Below are 17,551 nucleotides of genomic sequence, written 5' to 3'. Positions count from 1 at the left end.
GCAGGATTAGTGTAGAGAGTGTCTTCAGTCAATCCCTTTTGAAATAAAAAAGAGATTAAACAAGCAAGATCGCCCAGGAGCAGAAGCCCAAAGAGACAAGGACCTTCCTCCAGCCAGAGCAGGCAGAGAGACAGAAAGCCTTCCCCTAGAGCCGCCACCCTGAATCTGGACTTCTAGTCTCCTAAACCGTGAGAAGATAAATTTGTTGTAGCCACTCACTTGTGGTGTTTTCTGTGACAGCAGCACTATATAACTACGACAGGTGTGCATTGAAAGGTGAGCAGCTGTGTGACCCCAATACCACCCAGCATGTTTTCTCCTTTTCCAAAAGGGGCTACTGAGAGCTTAACATAACTAAGGCCATGATAAACCTATAAGTTGTTCTTCCTCTGCCTGCCTCCTCACATACCTCTGTTAATGACTTTGTTCTTTGTTTTAAACTGATGCAAATAATCTTTTGGTCTGTCCGGACTACCTGTGGCATACAACCCCCACAGGAAAGTTGGAGCCCAGGTATCAGATTTGTATGTCTTTAACCTAATAAAGAAATGTCTGGCAGGGGACTACAAAGACACTTGTAATCCTTGTAATATTCTATATAAGCTCTACTGTAAAATTGCTCTTTGGGACTCCACAGGGACAGCCTGTGTTGCTGCCGGGTCCCCCGTGATGTATGCATCTCCTTAATAAACTTTCTCACTCTTTCTGACCTGGAGTATGTTTCGTTGGCTCGACTGCTCCAGGGCACCGACTCTCATCAGGTAACAGGTGTTTGCCTTCAAGAAGGGAATAGCACGTGTCTTAGTCATCTAGTGCTGCTGTAAGAGAAATACCACGATTGGAAGGCTTCAACAAAGAGAATTTATTCCCTCACAGCCTAGGAGGCTAGAAGTTCCAATTCAGGGTGCCAGCTCCAGGGGAAAGCTTTCTCTCTCTTTCAGCTCTGGAGGAAGGTCCTTGTCCTCAATTTTCTCCAGGTCAAGGAGCTTAGTGCAGAGACTCCTGGTCCAAAAGACGCTCTATGCTCCTGGGGCTTCTTTCTTGGTGGAATGAGGTCCCCACACCTCTCTGCTTGCTTCTGTCTTTCATATCTTTGATGACAAGGACCTTCCTCCAAAGGCATTGAGATGTAACACTGCACTGTGTTTGAGACAGGGCTGCCACTTACGTTAAAATTTAAAAAAGACACCACCTTTATCTAGTTTAAGAAATCAGGAACATTACTAGTTATACCCACACCTGTCCGCCACTGCAAGCACACTCACACACACGCCCCTCCCCCACTGCAAGCACGCCCGCGCCCCTCCCCCACTGCAAGCACGCCCACACCTGCACCCTTCCCCCACTGCAAGCACGCCCATGCCCCTCCCCCACAGCAAGCACACCCACACCTGCACCCTTCCCCCACTGCAAGCATGCCCACACCTGCATCCCTCCCCCACTGCAAGCACGCCCATGCCCCTCCCCCACAGCAAGCACACCCACACCTGCACCCTTCCCCCACTGCAAGCATGCCCACACCTGCACCCCTCCCCCACTGCAAGCACGCCCATGCCCCTCCCCCCATCAATGCCTGCAGAACTGCTGTTGGAATCTCATCCAGCTGGGATAGCGGCCGTTAATGAGAGAACGTCCCTAAGCATTATAAAGACACTCTATTTTATTTTCAGGTGTGTTTGTGTGAGGGAGTAATTTTTTTTTGGTATTTTCTTATTTTCTAATAAAATTAAATGAGCATGTGCTAGCCAACACCACTATGAGTCACAATGGACTGGACAGCAACGGGTGTCTGTGGTGTGGGCCACCACCCATCTGTCAGTTTGTGTACTGTGGTGGCCTGCATGTTGCTATGATGCTGGAGGCCATACCACTGGTATTTCAGATATCAGCAAGGTCATCCATGGTGGACACATTTCAGCAGAATTTCCGGACTGAGACTAGGGAGAAAGGCCTAGTAATCTACTTCTGAAAACTAGCCAGTGAAAACCCAATGGATCATGGTTATGGATTGAATCGTGTCCCCTAAAATATGTGTTGTAAATCCTCACCTCTACATCTGTGGTTATAATCCCATTTGGGAATGGACCGTCTTTCTTACGTTAATGAGGCAGGATTAATGTAGGGAGTGAGAGAAACTTCCCCCACAGTCGATGCCCTAAATTCAGGGTTCTAGACTCCAAAACTGTGAGAAAATAAATTCCTGTTTATTAAAGCCATCCACTTGTGATATTTCTGTCATAGTAGCACTAGATAACTAAGACACCCCCATAACCCGTTGCCATCAAGTTGATTCCGACTCAGTGACCCTGTAGGACAGAGGAGAACTGCCCCATAGAGTTTCCAAGGAGTGCCTGGTGGATTCAAACTGCCAACCCTTTGGTGAGCCATAGCTCTTAACCACTGTGCCACCAGGGTTTCCAGACACCCTCATAGTGCTGGAAAATGAACCTCCTCAGTTGGAAGGCACTACCTAACAGCCGCAACAGACTTGAGCATTCCTACGATCGTAAAGATGGCGCAGGACCAGGCAAGGCTTCCTTCTGTTGTACCTGGGGTCTTCACGAGTCAGAGCTGACTTGATGGCAACTAACAACAGTTTTAGTAAACAGAACATAAATTAAACGAGTGGGAAAGGGTGAGGGGTTGATGTGATTTTACTTGATTTTTAATGAACTAAGTTTTAGGCCTTCCCTTCACCCCCGCCCCTGCCCAGGACAGCACTGAGCTCCCCTCTCCTCTCTCTACCACCGGCTCTCACAGCGACCGTGAATATTTTTAATAGAATGAATTACATCACCATCCTTCCTTCCAGAACGACGGACCGGCTCTTGGAGGGGATGCTGGGAAGATGGGGACAGGATGCAGCGGCCAAAGAAGTGACCGATTTGAGCTTCTGAGTCATGAGTTGTCGTAATTAGAAGGCAGACAGAGCGTGTTGCTGTTGCTTGTTTGCTGCTTGTCCTCTGTGGAAGCTTTGGGAATTAAAATAGTCGGCTTTTCAAAGAAGAACCGCATAGGGCTCCACTTAATGGCCGGCACATGGCGGCACATTAGCCACAGGCAGATCCAGACAGACGCGCGGCCAGCTGGTCCTGGAGGCCGGATTTAAATGTCACCTCCAGCAGCCTCCCCCAGTGCCAAGGGGCAAGACGGAGCCCAAGAAGAGGGGACTGTCATTACTCAATAGAATGGGCTAAGGAGTCCTAGGAACCTGCCAGCAGGAGCTAATGGGGCGCATGACCTATTCGAGAAGCGTAGCTTCGATTACAAAGTAAATCGCTCAAGACCAAGCACAGAGACCTGCCTCTTGACCACCCTCCTGAGGGAGAAGGGCATTGCTGAGACAAGTTCTTGGCTGGGGTGGGAATAAGTTTGGCGAGAGGGGGTGAGTGGCTGGGTGAAGTGAAGTCGCTGCCTAGAAACAGGGCACCATGACATCCTGAGTTCCTGTGGGGTCAGCAGCACAGGTGAGCTCTATTAGGAGGGAAGAGGGGGCAGAGGATGACCATTGAGCAGGCAACCCCCAGTGCCTGCAACAGGATATCTTGCCTGTGTACTTTATCTACCCACAAACAGGTAGGGAGGCCCCACGAGCCCAGGTGCTTGCTGAAAGGAAAGCTTCAATGGTGAGACTAGGCCTCATCCTGCCCTGTAGAGAGGCAGTACCCATGGGCCAGAATTAAAGATTGGTGAGGTAAATGCAGGACATTCCTGTAGCCTGGGTGTGGCAATGAAAAACTAGTCTTGGAGAGCTTCACAGAAGAGGTGACATTTGTGTTGGGCCTTGAAGAATGAATAGGAGTTTTCCAGATGAAAATGGCAAGAAAAGACCATTTCAGGCCAAGGGAGCAGCAAGCACAGGTCCAGGGCTCTAAAAACAACTGCTTTTGTCTTTGCCAACCTCCCCCACTCCCCTCCTTCATTTTCTACCACCATCACCAACCCAGCTCTGAAAAGGCTCCCCACTTTCTCAAGGCTCAGCTTCCCAGCCCATCTTGATTGTTCCGAGAGCAACAGAGGTTATTTTGCTCCTTCCACTTGGGGGATTCTTCATTTGGGGGGACATTAAGTCCTTCAGAACCGCTGTGGGTGGTGTGGGCTGCTGTGTGGGCCTTTGGTCTTTGTTCAGGCCGTGAAGGTACCCCAGCTTTTGGAGAGGCACTGGCCCCACCCCCTGCGGTGGGTCTCATGGAGGCTGCACTCTCAGTCCCGTCCTGGGCCTTGTGACCTGAGCTGGGCCGGTTGGTATAGCCGCCCCCTGGCCACAGCGAGAGGGCCAGATGCCAGCACAGGACTCATTTCCATTTCCGTATTGTCTCTGGCTGCTTACACGCTGCTACAGCAGCAGAGACAAACAGCCCTGCACACCTAGATTACAGCCAGTTCTCGTAATCCGCGGTTGTTGGGCCTTATAAAGTCACCTCGAACACTGAGTCAGCCAGCACAGAACCATTGCTTCCAGAGAAAACATAGGGTTAGGTTCCTGGGAGCCACTGTATCTTCTGAGCACCTTCCAGCCCAGGGGGTTTATCTTCCAGCACCATGTCTGACAATGTCCTGTTGTGATCCACAGGGTTTTCATTGGCTAATTTTCAGAAGTAGGTCGCCAGGCCTTGCTTTCTGGTGTATCTCAGTCTGGAAGCTCTGCTGAAACCTGTTCACCATTGCTGACCCTGCTGGTATGTGAAATACCAGTGGCATAGCTTCCAGCATCGCATCAAGCCACCACAGTATGACAAAATGACAGATGAATGGTGGCAACTGCACACATAGCTTTTCAACATATTTGCATAATTCATAGCATTTGAGTAATTTACGGAGAGAAGTACGACCCTGGTGGCAGAGCACCCTTACGGTGCAGCGTCACCATCTTGGGGGCCAGAGCCTTGGGGAGGGGCGTGTGCCCACCAACAAGGAGCGCGCTGACAGTCACTGACAGGCGCGTCCCTTAGACATAAATTAAGAGTTGGAAAAAAAAAGTGGATATTATGTTCATAATTTTCCAGATTGAGGCGATTTTGTCTCTCATTTTTCTAAACCAGTGCTAAATGGGAAAAATGCTGTTTTAGACAACAGAGTCCCTCGTTTCTGTCACGGGGGCGATGGTGGTTCAGTGGTAGAATTCTTGCCTTCCCTGTGGGACCCAGGTTCGAGTTTTGGCCAGTGCATTTGAAGCAGGGCCATCACCCGTTTGTCAACTTACCAGTGACTGTGAAGGTGGCACAGGACAGAGCAACGTTTCCTTCTGTTGTGTATGGGTCATCATGAGCAGAGTCAACTCGATGGCAACTCACCACCACAAATTGCCTTAGGTGAAAAAAACCAAGGCAAACGTGTGCTTTAACCGTCGAGCCAATGAAACAATCTGAAGAAGGCCAACCACAAGTCACAAACTCAAAGCTTGAGTTCAGAAGCTGGTCAGGTGGTAGAGGTGAGGATGGTACAGGTGGTCCCCGACTTTCCACGGGGTTCCGTTCTGACAACTACACTGTTGGTAAGTTGGTTCTGACCTAAGTCGAATACCTCTTTTTTATCACTTTTCATTATCATTGCCTTTTACTATCAATATCTTTATAAATCTGATCTTTGTCTTTGGGGGTTGGAAACATCACATCTGAGAATGATAACACCAGCAAATTACACACTGCAGCACTGTATGTGGTACATATCACTAACCACCAGATGTACCAAAAAAAACCCAGATGGTTGTAGGTGCGGTTCATCATAACTCGAATACATCTTCTGTCGGGGACCACCTGTACTATAGACTGAACGAGCAGCACCAGCGAGGGAACAGCTCGCGTGTTCACAGAGTGGGGCGCAGCTCCAAGTGACGGGAGTAACGTGTGCCTGAGAGCAGAGGGCAGGTCATGGGGCGCCTCTTTGTCCTACTGAGGAGTTTAGACTTGCCTTTGGGCTTTAGGGGTCCCTGGGTGGTACAAACAGTTAAGCATATGATTACTAGCCTCAAGTTTGGTGGTTCGAATTCACCCAGAGTCATCTCAAAAGACAAGCCTGGCAATTTGCTTCTGAAACATCACAGCCTTAAAAACCCTATGGAGCAGTTCTACTCTGCACACATGGAGTCGCCATGAGTCGGAATTGACTCGATGGCCAACAATAACAATCTAGGCTTGGAGGGTTTAGGTGGAAGGGACATGGTCAAATGTGCATTCTAGAACCATCACTGTGGCAGCCTGTCTAGTGGTGGACAGAAGGCAGGGAGACTAGGGAACGGAGTTTGGGTTCAGTCCTAGAGTTACAGCTCTGACTGCATGTTAAACCCTGAGTCCAACAGATGTAGGTCACACACAGTGCCTGGTATACAGCAGGGGCTCAATAAATGGCCACTGTTACTATTTTATTACTAAGTGTCCACCACCACCATCTGCGGACTGATGACTGAACAGAACACATCAATCACAGGGACACTGCTGCTGACACACCTTCTACCAGCAACAGCCACCACCGCCAACCCCAACGACATGCCACGCCAAGCCTCCGCAGAGCTCACCTACAACATGCGCAGTGGCCTTCACCTCCACCTTCACTCTTCATGGGTATCTTCCCACATTCTACCTGACTCATGAGAGCCTTGCTTTTCACACTGCACCCCAGCTGCCGGCCCCAACTCTGGGGATGAGGAATGACTGTTATAAAGTGCTGGCTCCCAGTCAGCTGGGAAAGGCCCAGGTCAGAGAGATGTCAGGGGAATCAAGTGCTAGGTAAGATGTGACCCAGGTGCCTTCAGGCCTTTCACTGGGAATTCCTGTTCCGTGTGCAGCAAACAGGTGGCAAGAGTTCCAAGACCACCCTGTGCCATTGCAGACATCACCAGTCGATCGCAGCACTCTTTCCTGCTAAACCTGGATGTGCCTGAATGTCCTTTTCAGCACAGTGCTTAAGCAATCGCTAGTCACATGCTTTACACGGAGAGACCTTACCCCGTTTTCACGGTTTCATGAAGTGTTTTCTGCTCTGCTCCTCTGGAGAGGACTAGGTTGTGGGAATGCTCCTGGTCCTCCTCTCTAACCTTCGTTTACCCTTTCTCAAGGGAGGACGAGGTTTAGTACTGAGAGACTGACCTTTCCCAATTCCTGGAGGAGCAAGCTACAGTCCGTCTGTCAGTGTGTGTGTCATCCTGCAGTAGCTTGCGTGTTGCTGTGATGCTGGAAGCTGTGCCACCAGTGTTTTCAGATACCAGCAGGGTCACCCATGTGGACAGGTTTCAACAGAGCTTCCAGACTAAGACAGAGTAGGAAGAAAGGCCTGGAGATTTACTTTCGACAATCAGCCAATGAAAACCCTATGAGTCACAACAGAATGTTGTCTGACTCGCTTGCTTTGGACATGTCATCAAGAGGGATCAATTGCTGGAGGAAGACACCATGTTTGGTGAAGCAGAGGGCCATCGAGGGCAAGGCAGACCCTCAGTGAGATGGACTGGCACAGTAGCTGCAGGAATGGACGCAAACATAGCAGCGACTGTGAGTGTGAGGCAGGACTGGGCAATGTTTCGTTCTGTTGTACATAAGGTCACCATGAGTCAGTCGACTCAACGACAGTTACCTATCTATCTATCCAGAGAAGCAGGGGTTAATGTGTTAGAGGGAGGCTCGGGCCCTCTAACTTACTCCAGGAAAGTCACAGGCAGAACTACAGAACTATAAGGTCTTCCTTCCAGGGGAAAAGAGGGGAACCCACCTCTTAAAAGGGAGGGGAGAGGCCCACCTTATAGGTGAGGGGAGAGGACTAGTTAGGCGAAAAACCATTTTGGTTTTTCAGTTGTCCAAGTCATTTTATCCAACTTCTTAGCCAACAGATCAGAGTATAAATTTCTAGTAGTCCCCAGTGAAAGTCAATTAGCTACTCAGTTAATTTGTTTCCTGAATGAGGAAAATGAAGAAAACGAGAGGAGGCCCAGAGAATAACTGCAGAACTGTGCCTGCTCCAACTGTCTATAAGTACTCACTGACTCCTTTCTCCCGCGGCGTGGGTAGCTTCCCCAGCAGTCAGATGCTTACATCCCTGGTTTATAGTAAGGTTTGTGGCCACTATCTCTTCTTCTCATCTTTACTATCTGTGGCAGAATTCCTGAAATCACTAGTCAAAATCTAAACACACTAGCGTTCATCCCCCACTCCAAAAAAAAAAAAGCTGCCATTGAGTCAACATCAACGCGAGTCAACCCCATGTGTGTCAGAGTAGAACTGTGCTCCACAGGGTTCTCAATGGCCGGCTTTCTGGAAGTGGGCCGCCAGGCCTTTCTTCTGAGGCATTTTTGGGTGGATTTAAACCTTCAACCTTCCGTTAGTAGTTGAGTGCTTAACCCTTTCTGCCACCTAGGGACACCAAAGGGTCGGCAGTTCAAATCCGCCAGGCGCTTCTTGGAAACTCTATGGGGCAGTTCTACTCTGTCCTATAGGGTCGCTATGAGTCGGAATCAACGGCACTGGGTTGGGTAGGGACTCCCCTCCAAATAAACCAAAACCAAACCCATTACCGTCAAGTTGATTCCGACTCATAGTGACCCCACAGGACACAGTAGAACTGCCCCAGAGGGTTTCCAAGGAGCAGCTGGTGGATTCGAACTGCCAACCTTTGGTTAGCAGCCAAGCTCTTAACCACTGTACCACCAGGGCTTCCTCCCTCAAATACCAAACCAAAACCCATTGCCATCGAGTGGATTCCCAATAGGAGAGTCTTTTTTTCTCCAGGAAATGCAGTGAATTTACAACACTATATCAAATATCTTCAAATCCTAGTCACGAACATAAGATAATTTATTGTAGTGAATGAAAAGAAATTGGTAAATGACAAAAGCACTAAGTAGGCTAATGGCCAATGAGATTAGTCACGCTAACTCGCGTCAAATCCAGAGCGCCCGGGGAAGAGTTCGTCAATTTGTATTTAAATAAAAAGTGAGAAAAACTGTCGGCCTACTGAAAGAACAACAACAAAAGAGATTAAATAATCTCTCAGATGACAAAATACGCTGCTTTCAATATATTTTAACTCCAGCTGTAGGCTAAATTTCAATTTCAGGATCTTATTTAAGGAAAATAGGCTTTCCCCACAAAGAAGTAGAAAACACATTTCCTCATAACTTTTATTGTTTTGTTCTGATTAAAATAATACTCATTCATGTTTCTTTATACATACACTGTTGTTGTTGCTGTCACGTTGACCCTGACTCATGAGACCCCACGTGTGCAGAGTGGAGCTCCCCTTCTAGGCTGTGACCTTTCAGAAGCAGATCTCCAGGCCTGTCCTCCAAGGCACCTCTGGGAGGGTTCCAACCACCAACCTTTCAGCTAGTAGTCAAGTGCTTAATTATTTGGGCCACCCAAGAACTCCTTTTATGAGTTTACATAATTTAAAAAAACCTTGCGGTGGAGTCGATTATGACTCACAGCAACTCTAAAGGACAGCGTAGAACTGCCCGTAGTGTTTCCAAGGAGCAGCTGGGTGGATTTGAACTGCCAAAGTTTTGGTGTGATTTTGTGCCCTATGTATAAACTTAGCCTATGTCATAGATATGTGCTATCAGTACCAAGTCCTTCAAAGTGTTTCTAACGGCTGCTAGCATGCCCCTGAAATTGTTGACCAACCATGACCCTTATCTAAAGGACATTCTTCTGTCATCCTCTCATAGCTTCTGGCACCGACTGACCAGTATTTTTCTTGGTATGCCCTCATGGCAGAGTTTCTGCTGCTTTCCCTCTCGCTTCCCCGAAGACTCAGCTACCTCCCCCCCAAACACACACACATACACACAGAGTGTAGGAGCTGCACAAGGCCTGGTCTCTCCCCATCTCTCTTTAGCTGATCTCATGCCTCCTGGAGGCTCCAGTTAAGACTTCCACGATGATGACTCATGCATTTCCGTTTCCACCCCAGTCCTCTCCCGACCTGCCTGACTGCCGACTCAGCCTTTCTCTTGGCGATCTCAAAGTCACCTCGAAGCCTCATGTCCACAAATGAACTCAAGAGCGCCTCCAAGCCTGATCCCCTTTCAGCATTAGCCAGCCTGAAGGCTGTTCTCAAGTCGGAAACCCGGGAGTCATCCTTGGCCTTTCCTTTCTCCTGCTCTGTCCTTACAGCCAGTGAGCGGCCAAATCCCTAAGTGTTGCCCCTTACCAAAAAACCCCTTAAGTTTCTCCTAAATCCCTCCACTGCTCCCTACCTCAACCACCGGGCCAGCAAGTGCGGGTGCGCAGTGCATAATGCCACCACCTCTTGCCTGGTCTATGCCAACAGCTGCCAACTCATCCCCTTGCCTTTTGGTCTCTTGGAGCCATTTTCCAACCTGCAGCCAGAGTGATCTTATTAAAATGCAAATCTAATCCTATTGCTCCTTTGCATAATTGCTCTCAGGGCATGGCCTGGCCTACATCTCCTGAGTCAACATCACCCGTCACTTCCCCTGGTTTTCCTGCATGGCCTGGGTGCTTGCTACATCTCTGTCATCTCTCAGCTCCGTCCACCCTGGCCTTCCGACAGCTACTCAAATGACCACAGGTGCCCTGTCAACCCACAAGGCCTTTGCATGTGGCGCGCCCTCTACCTGAAAGGGTCTTCTGCCCTCCAGGCCCGGTCTCCTCCAGAATCTCCACGAGACAAGCTCTCCAATCACACACTCACATTGAGACTGCCCCTCTCGTTTGGAGCATTTATCACAGTGTGTTTATGTTTTAAAATTGATCTGTACAAATCTTTGATGAGTGTGTGTCTTCGACGTTGGTAAGCATCATGATGGTGAGAATTATTATTTCTTTATTTTACTTGCTGTTGAGTCACCAGCAACTAAAACACAACGCCGGTAGTTGCTCAACAAACGTTTGCCAAATGAGTAAACTACCTAGACAATAGGATGTAATGTAATTTTGCCATTTTCCTCAGGAAATATTAAATGCCTACCTCATTCCACATTTAGGTTTCCTGGGTTTTGCCATTCTAAAATGTTACAATAAATGCCTTTAAACACAAAACTTCTTCTTCCCTTTTAGTCATTCCCATAGGATACAGTCCCAGAAGTTTAACTACAAAGTTAAAGATAAAGGCTCTTGGTCCAGTCAAAGAGAGAAACTGACAGCAGATATCTTGCTTTGATTTTGGGGTCTTCTTACTCAGGAAACCAAATATTCACTTCAAAGAAATCCCTGACCAAAATTAACCCGCCAGCAGCTTTTCTTTCACCCAGAGTTGCAAACCCTTTGTTTTCCTGTTCCAAGAAAAGGCTTACTCAATTTTAATTTCAAACTCTGGGTGGAAGGCCAGAGACCATCTTTTGACCTGATACTAGCTGATCTCAGTAAAAAGGGGTGGCAGGGCTCAATCAGTCGTGTTAAGATCAGCCAATGGTTGAACTTCTGTATTTCTCCTTCCTCCTCTCTTTTTTTCCTCTCTTTATAAGGCTCCTTGTACCTAGTTTCTTCCAGCCATTTTCTTTTTCTGGAAACAAAATGCATGCAGAGTAACTGCTCAGAATAAACCTTATATTCAAATTCCGTTGAGTTTTAATTATTTTTAACAGTCCCTACAGCCAAACTGGAAACCCTGGTGGCGTAGTGGTGAAGTGCTACGGCTGCTTACCGAAGGGTCGGCAGTTCGAATCCTCCAGGCTCTCCTTGGAAACTGTATGGGGCAGTTCTACTCTGCCCTATAGGGTCACTACGAGTCGGAATCGGCTCGAAAGCCCTGGGTTTGGTTGGTTTTTATGGCCAAACTGTTTTTGAAGCACCTATATTTTACTTTGCAGAAACCCTGGTGGCATAGTGGTTAAATGCTATGGCTGCTAACCAAAAGGTCAGCAGTTTGAATCCACCAGGTGCTCCTTGGAAACCCTATGGGGCAGTTCTACTCTGTCCCATAGGGTCACTATGAGTCGGAATTGACTTGATGGCAACGGGTTTGGTTTTTTGGTTTTATGTTCTACCTTGGAACCCTGGCGGCAGTGGATAAGAGCTACAGCTGCTAACCAAAAGGTCGGCAGTTCAAATCCACCAGGTGCCCCTTGGAAACCCTATGGGGCAGTTTTACTTTGTCATATAGGGCCGCTACGAGTCTGAATCGACTCGATGGCAATGGGTTTTGGGTTTTGGTATATCGTACCTTAATATACAGGTAAGGAAACTTAGCTAATTTGATGGAAAAAAAAAATCGTTTTAATTTGCATGTGCTCAGTGAAAGTGAACAGTTCTTCCCATTTTGTAGCCATCTATATTTCTTCACTGATCAAACTTTATGTCCTATGTTCTTTTCTTATTTAACTATTCAAATCTTAAATTAAAAAAAAATTAAACTACATAAGCTTTTAGGGTAAGGATTTGTCAGTCACACCTTATACAAAGTATTTTTCCCAATTTTTGACTTTTAGTTTATGTGATGCTTGATATCTTAGACACTTAGACACAGACTGCAGTCCAAGACTTTTTAACCTGTTCTTTATGAGTTCTTATATTGTTTTTCTATCTTCAGAACCACGGGTAGATGGAAAAACAATATAAGAACTCATAAAGAACAGGTTAAAAAGTCTTGGACTGCAGTCTAGTCTACGTATCTACCCACGGATCTGAAGGAAACCCTGGTAGAGTCTGAGTAAAATCAGTGGTTAAGAGCTACAGCTGCTAACCAAAAGGTCAGCAGTTCAAATCCACCAGGCGCTCCTTTGGAAACTCTATGAAGCAGTTCTACTCCGTCCTATAGGGTTGCTATGAGTCGGAAGCGACTTGATGGCAAAGGGTTTATGATTCTGAAAGTGTGGTCTCTGGGCCAGCATATTGGTATGACCCAGGTACCTGTTAGAAATACAAAGTCTGCTCCACTGCAGACCTATTACAAGGAGTCCTAGTGCTGCAGTATTTAAGCGCTCAACTGTTAACCAAAAGGCCAGTGGTTCAAACCTCCCAGCTGTTCCTTGGGAGAAAGATGTGGCAGTCTGCTTCCGACTCCGTCCTACAGAATCGACTGGATGGCAATTGGTTTGGTTTTCTGTTACCTATAGGGTCGCGATGAGTCGGAATCAACTCGACAGCATGGGTTTGGTTTTTGGTATTACTCAGAGACTCTGAGCCCAGCCATCTGGGTTCACAAGTCCTCCAGGTGATTTTGATCCATGAGAAAGGCCTTCCTCACCTAGGCATTCTTACGAGCTTTGCATTTTGGTATTCGATAGCATAGTGAAAAACTAAATTACTGTTTTTCCCAACTCCCCATTGATTTACGATTCTTTATCCTGTATTTTTATAAACATTCAGGTTTGCTTCTGTGCTATTTTTGTTTTAACAGCTTTATTAAGATATATTTCACACACCAGATAATTTACCCACTTCAAGTGTACAATTCAGTGGTTTTTGGTGTATTCAGAGGTGTACAATCATCGCTACAATCGAACTTTACATTTCAACACTCCAAGAAGAAACTCCTTATCCATTAGCACCTCCCCATTCCGCCCGCCCGGCCCCAGACAACCACTAATCTACATTCTGTCTCTATGAATTTGCCAAATAAGGACATTTCCCAGAAATGAAGATGCAACACGTGGTCTTTTGTGACTGGCTGCTTTCACCTTGCATAATGTTTTCAAGGTTCATCCCTATTATAGGAGGTGGCAGTGCTTCCTTCTGGGTTGGTGTGAATACTTCACTGAATGACCCATCCCATTTTGTTCAACCATTCATCAGCTGATGCACGTTCCCTCCTATTTAATTTTCTGGTAGAGACTGAGTAAAATCAGCATTATTTCTTCATTCAAGGGTAGAATTTGCCAATAAATCTGGGCTTTGGATGTTTTTTGTGTGATTTTTAAATGACAGATTCAATGTTTAAAATAGATACTATTTCTTCTTGAGTCCGTTTTGGTAGTTTGTGTCTTTCTAGGGATTCTTCTTTTTCATCAGTTAGCAGACATTTGTTCACGGCAATCCCTCATCACCAGATTTGTTTCTGCAACACCGGTAGTCATGCCCCTGTATCCTTCTGGATTTCTCTGAGACATTTCTTCTTGGTGGAAAAGTTTGCCAATCTTGCTGATCTTTTCAAAGAATCAACTTTTGGTTCACTATTTTCTCTATTGTTTTTCTTTCCTCTGTTTCCACGCTGGTCTGTATTACTTCATTCCTTCTGTTCGCTTTGGTTTATTTTGTTCTCTTTTTCCAGTTTCTTAAGGTGGAAGATTAATTTATTGATTCTGAGGTACTTCTTCTCTAGTGTGGCTATAAATTTCCCTCTAGGCCCTGCATTAGCAGCATTCCATAAGCTTTACTATGTTCTGATTTCATTTACATCAAAGAATTTTCTAATTTCCCTTGTGATTTGTTTAATTTCCACCTTTTGTGAATTTTCCAAATGTTCTTCTGTTGTTGATTTCTAATTTCATTCCATTGTGGTCACAGTACATATTCTATATTATTCCAATCCTTTTAAACTTATTGAGACTTGCTTTATGGCATAACAGAAGATCTTTTCTGGAGAATGAGATTGTGTATCCTGCTGTTCTTGGGTGGAGTATTCTATAGAGATGTTAGGTATAGCTGGTTTATAGTGTTGCTCAGATCTTCCATTTTCTTACTGGAGTATTCTATAGAGATGTTAGGTATACCCTCTTATCATTATAACATGTCTGTGTTTTTCTCTAGTGACAATTTTTGTCTTAGCATCTATTTTGTTTGATGTTAGTATAACTGCTCCAGTTCTTTTTTGGTTACTCCTTCCACAACCAAAACCAAACCAAACCCACTGCCATCAAGTGGATTCTGATTCATAGCAAACCTATAGGACAGAGTAAAGCTGCCCTGTGGGGTTTCCAAGGCTGTTTAAGTCTTTATGGATGCAGACTGCCACATCTTTCTCCCTTACTTCTTCCATAATATATCTTTATTCATCCTTTTATTTTCTATCTGTGTCTTTAAACAATGTTCTTGAAGACAGTATATAGTTGAGTCATGGTTTTCTTTTGTTTTGTTTTTTCTCTTTGTTTTGAATTCATTCAGCCTTCTCTTTCTTTTTGCTGGACTGTTTAACCCATTTAAATGATTTCCTATAAGGTAAATTACTTTTTGATAGACTCTTGAATTGCCGTTTCTTTTTCTGCCTTCTATTCCTTGGTGCTTATTCAATGACATAATCTCCAAGGACTTTTAAGTAGTAGAGGCTGAAGGCAATCTTGAAGATGTGACAGATTCAAGAAATGAAAATGTGATTTTTGTGATACTTTGTCACTATCCCATTCCACGTCACAACAGATATAAATGTTCTGACTTTACCGTTTATAAATAAGTATGGCGCCCAGTGTTTAACAAAGAGGGTGGGTAGATCACATTATCCATGGAGATGTTTTGAATCGACTTGACGGCACTGGATTATTTTTACTGGGTTATGGAGATTTTATTTCAGCATGGAATAGAGGAAGTTACAAAACAGCTGGCATAGAAGGAGGAGGTAGAGCTCACAGTGCTGAGGACCACAGGACTAGAAGCATCTTTAAAATTAACAACCAAAAGAAAATCAGTGCTCCAAGTCTTTAAAAAAGATTTTATTAGTTCAATTTTTAGGATAAAGGAATTTTAAAATATCTATGACAACTTTCAAAGAAAAAAACTACTGAGCATTTAATGTTTCACTTAGAAAAGACCTGAACCTCAAAGAACAGACTGGGTAAAGCAGCAGAGCTGCGAGAGTGAAGGAAGACGGAGACCTGCTGTGTGTGTAGGGACAAGAGGCTTGAATGCTGACTTTTTCACAAGAAGAAAATTACATTCATTGTTTCAAAGTCTGTTGGTGAGACTAAGTTCTCAATGCCATCATATGGCAATTCCTCCTATAGAAGAAAGATTTTACTCTAATCCAACCCATACGTTACCTCCCATGGTAATTAGGATGGGAACAGAAAGAGATCTAGTGAAGCTAAGATTCAATTCAATTTCCTAATGGGTCAGTACTAAGCAAAAATTTACACAAGTTGATTAAGTATTTTGAAGTAATTGACAATTATGACAACCTAAATTGTGCTCAAGAGATGTTGAGATATTTAAGAAAGGGATCAAGTTCTCACCTTAAAGGAAGCAGATACATTGACCTCAGGGAAGTACAACTCACTGCTCCTCAAAAGGCTACTGGTCCCTAAGAGAAGAGGCCGGATAGTCATTCCTGTGTGACTCTCATGAACAGCATTCTAGGAAGTCTTACCACTTGTAATCCAAAACTATTAGTTAAGTTCTAAGAATGACTGCATACCCTCCCCCCCAAAAAAAGAAAAGAAAAAGATTTTCCTCCCAGAAATACAATCAGGAAAGGGAGTGAGTTCTGGAAAGAAATCCTGAGACTGAATCCCAGATGCTAAAAGAGAAACGCTGTTTCCCACTCCAGGCCAGGACTTGTGTCCTCATGTTTTACCTGAGAGTCTGGTCTGTATGAAACAGGATTAGTAACATTTGTCCTTGGAAAAGTCACAAAGGAGTCCAAGAACTTCTGAGGCATTCAGCTTTTGTCCTTCAGCATCCTGAAGTCAGCTAATCTCAACACCCAGAAATATCCTTTGATCTGTTCTTTCTCTGATATCTTGTGTCCTTGGGATCAAAGCCTCTTTCATGGGCACCAAATAACGCCCACCGAGGAGTCTTGGCCATATAATCCTTCGCGCTGAAAGTTTTTGATCCGTCGCTATTTTCATATTCTTGGATGAGCTCCTGAAAGCGATTATAATCAATCCACGTCCACCATTCTCTATCAATCTTAAACTGGAAAGAAAAGAAAAAAGTGTTAGGTCAGAAGCAAAAGGTCTTAACAGCACAAAGACACCCATGGAGAAAAGATCAAATAAATATTGAAAAATCAAAAGTGAGCCCAATCTTTTCTCTCTATCGTGTTAAAGAAAAATCTGTCCTCCTCCGGATATGGTTCTACATGAAAGCAGTATGACAATGTCAAAGGAGAGTTTCTTTTCCCCTGGGACTGCTGCCATGCCAATCCTGGAAGACCTGATTGCTGAATGAAGAATAATTCCTAGAACTGAAGTCAAGTTTATCCTCAGCGTATCAGGTACAGAGGGTTCAGCTTTCAGGCATTATCATGTGTTAATAACCAATCCATTTTTAATTCCTGTTGTGGCCACTTTCTACCAGGTATGGATTTTCATGGTCATGTTCGCAGCACATAGTGGAATAAAAGATCTTTTTCATTATTAAACTTTGCTTGTGTTTTGGGTGACCCTTTAATCAATGACTTCTCATTCTGAAATGCTAACTGAATGACTTAGAGTGTTTTTACTCAAACGTGATGTAATGCCTGTGATCGTTCAGGTTATGTGTCAACTTGGCCGGGCCATGATTCTCAGTGGTTGGCAGTTATGATGTAGTCTGGCAGTTGTATGATGATGTGATCACCTCCATGATGAGATTTAATATAAAGTGATCACCTACATAAGGGGATCTGCTGTGAGCAGCCAATCAGTTGAAAGAGAGTTTCCTTGGTAGTGTGGCCTGTTTCCAATATAGGTGGACTTTTTGGCAAGGCTCACGGGCTTTTGCGCACTCTGGACCATGCAGCTGGC

General features: G+C 45.2%; 1 protein-coding gene across 3 annotated transcripts in view; it reads right to left on the bottom strand.

Moving 5' to 3' along the window:
- Nucleotides 1–13,170: 13,170 nt before the first annotated feature.
- The window catches only part of LOC100671588 (S-adenosyl-L-methionine-dependent tRNA 4-demethylwyosine synthase TYW1), a 183,187-nt gene continuing 178,806 nt past the window's right edge, over nt 13,171–17,551 (bottom strand). Inside the window, exon 7 of one of the 3 annotated variants that reach the window (XM_064296082.1) lies at nt 13,171–16,739. In XM_064296082.1, coding sequence (XP_064152152.1) covers nt 16,518–16,739 — 222 coding nt within the window. In that variant the 3' untranslated portion in view covers nt 13,171–16,517. The remainder of the gene's footprint in view (nt 16,740–17,551) is intronic. The other 2 variants (XM_064296081.1, XM_010596312.3) reach the window with 2 other exon arrangements.

The sequence above is a fragment of the Loxodonta africana genome, chromosome 12 (genome assembly GCF_030014295.1).
Source record: "Loxodonta africana isolate mLoxAfr1 chromosome 12, mLoxAfr1.hap2, whole genome shotgun sequence".
In the NCBI taxonomy this organism is placed as follows: domain Eukaryota; kingdom Metazoa; phylum Chordata; class Mammalia; order Proboscidea; family Elephantidae; genus Loxodonta; species Loxodonta africana.
The sequence above is the reverse complement of the archived record's forward strand: the minus strand, read 5'-3'. Positions and strand labels throughout refer to the sequence as shown.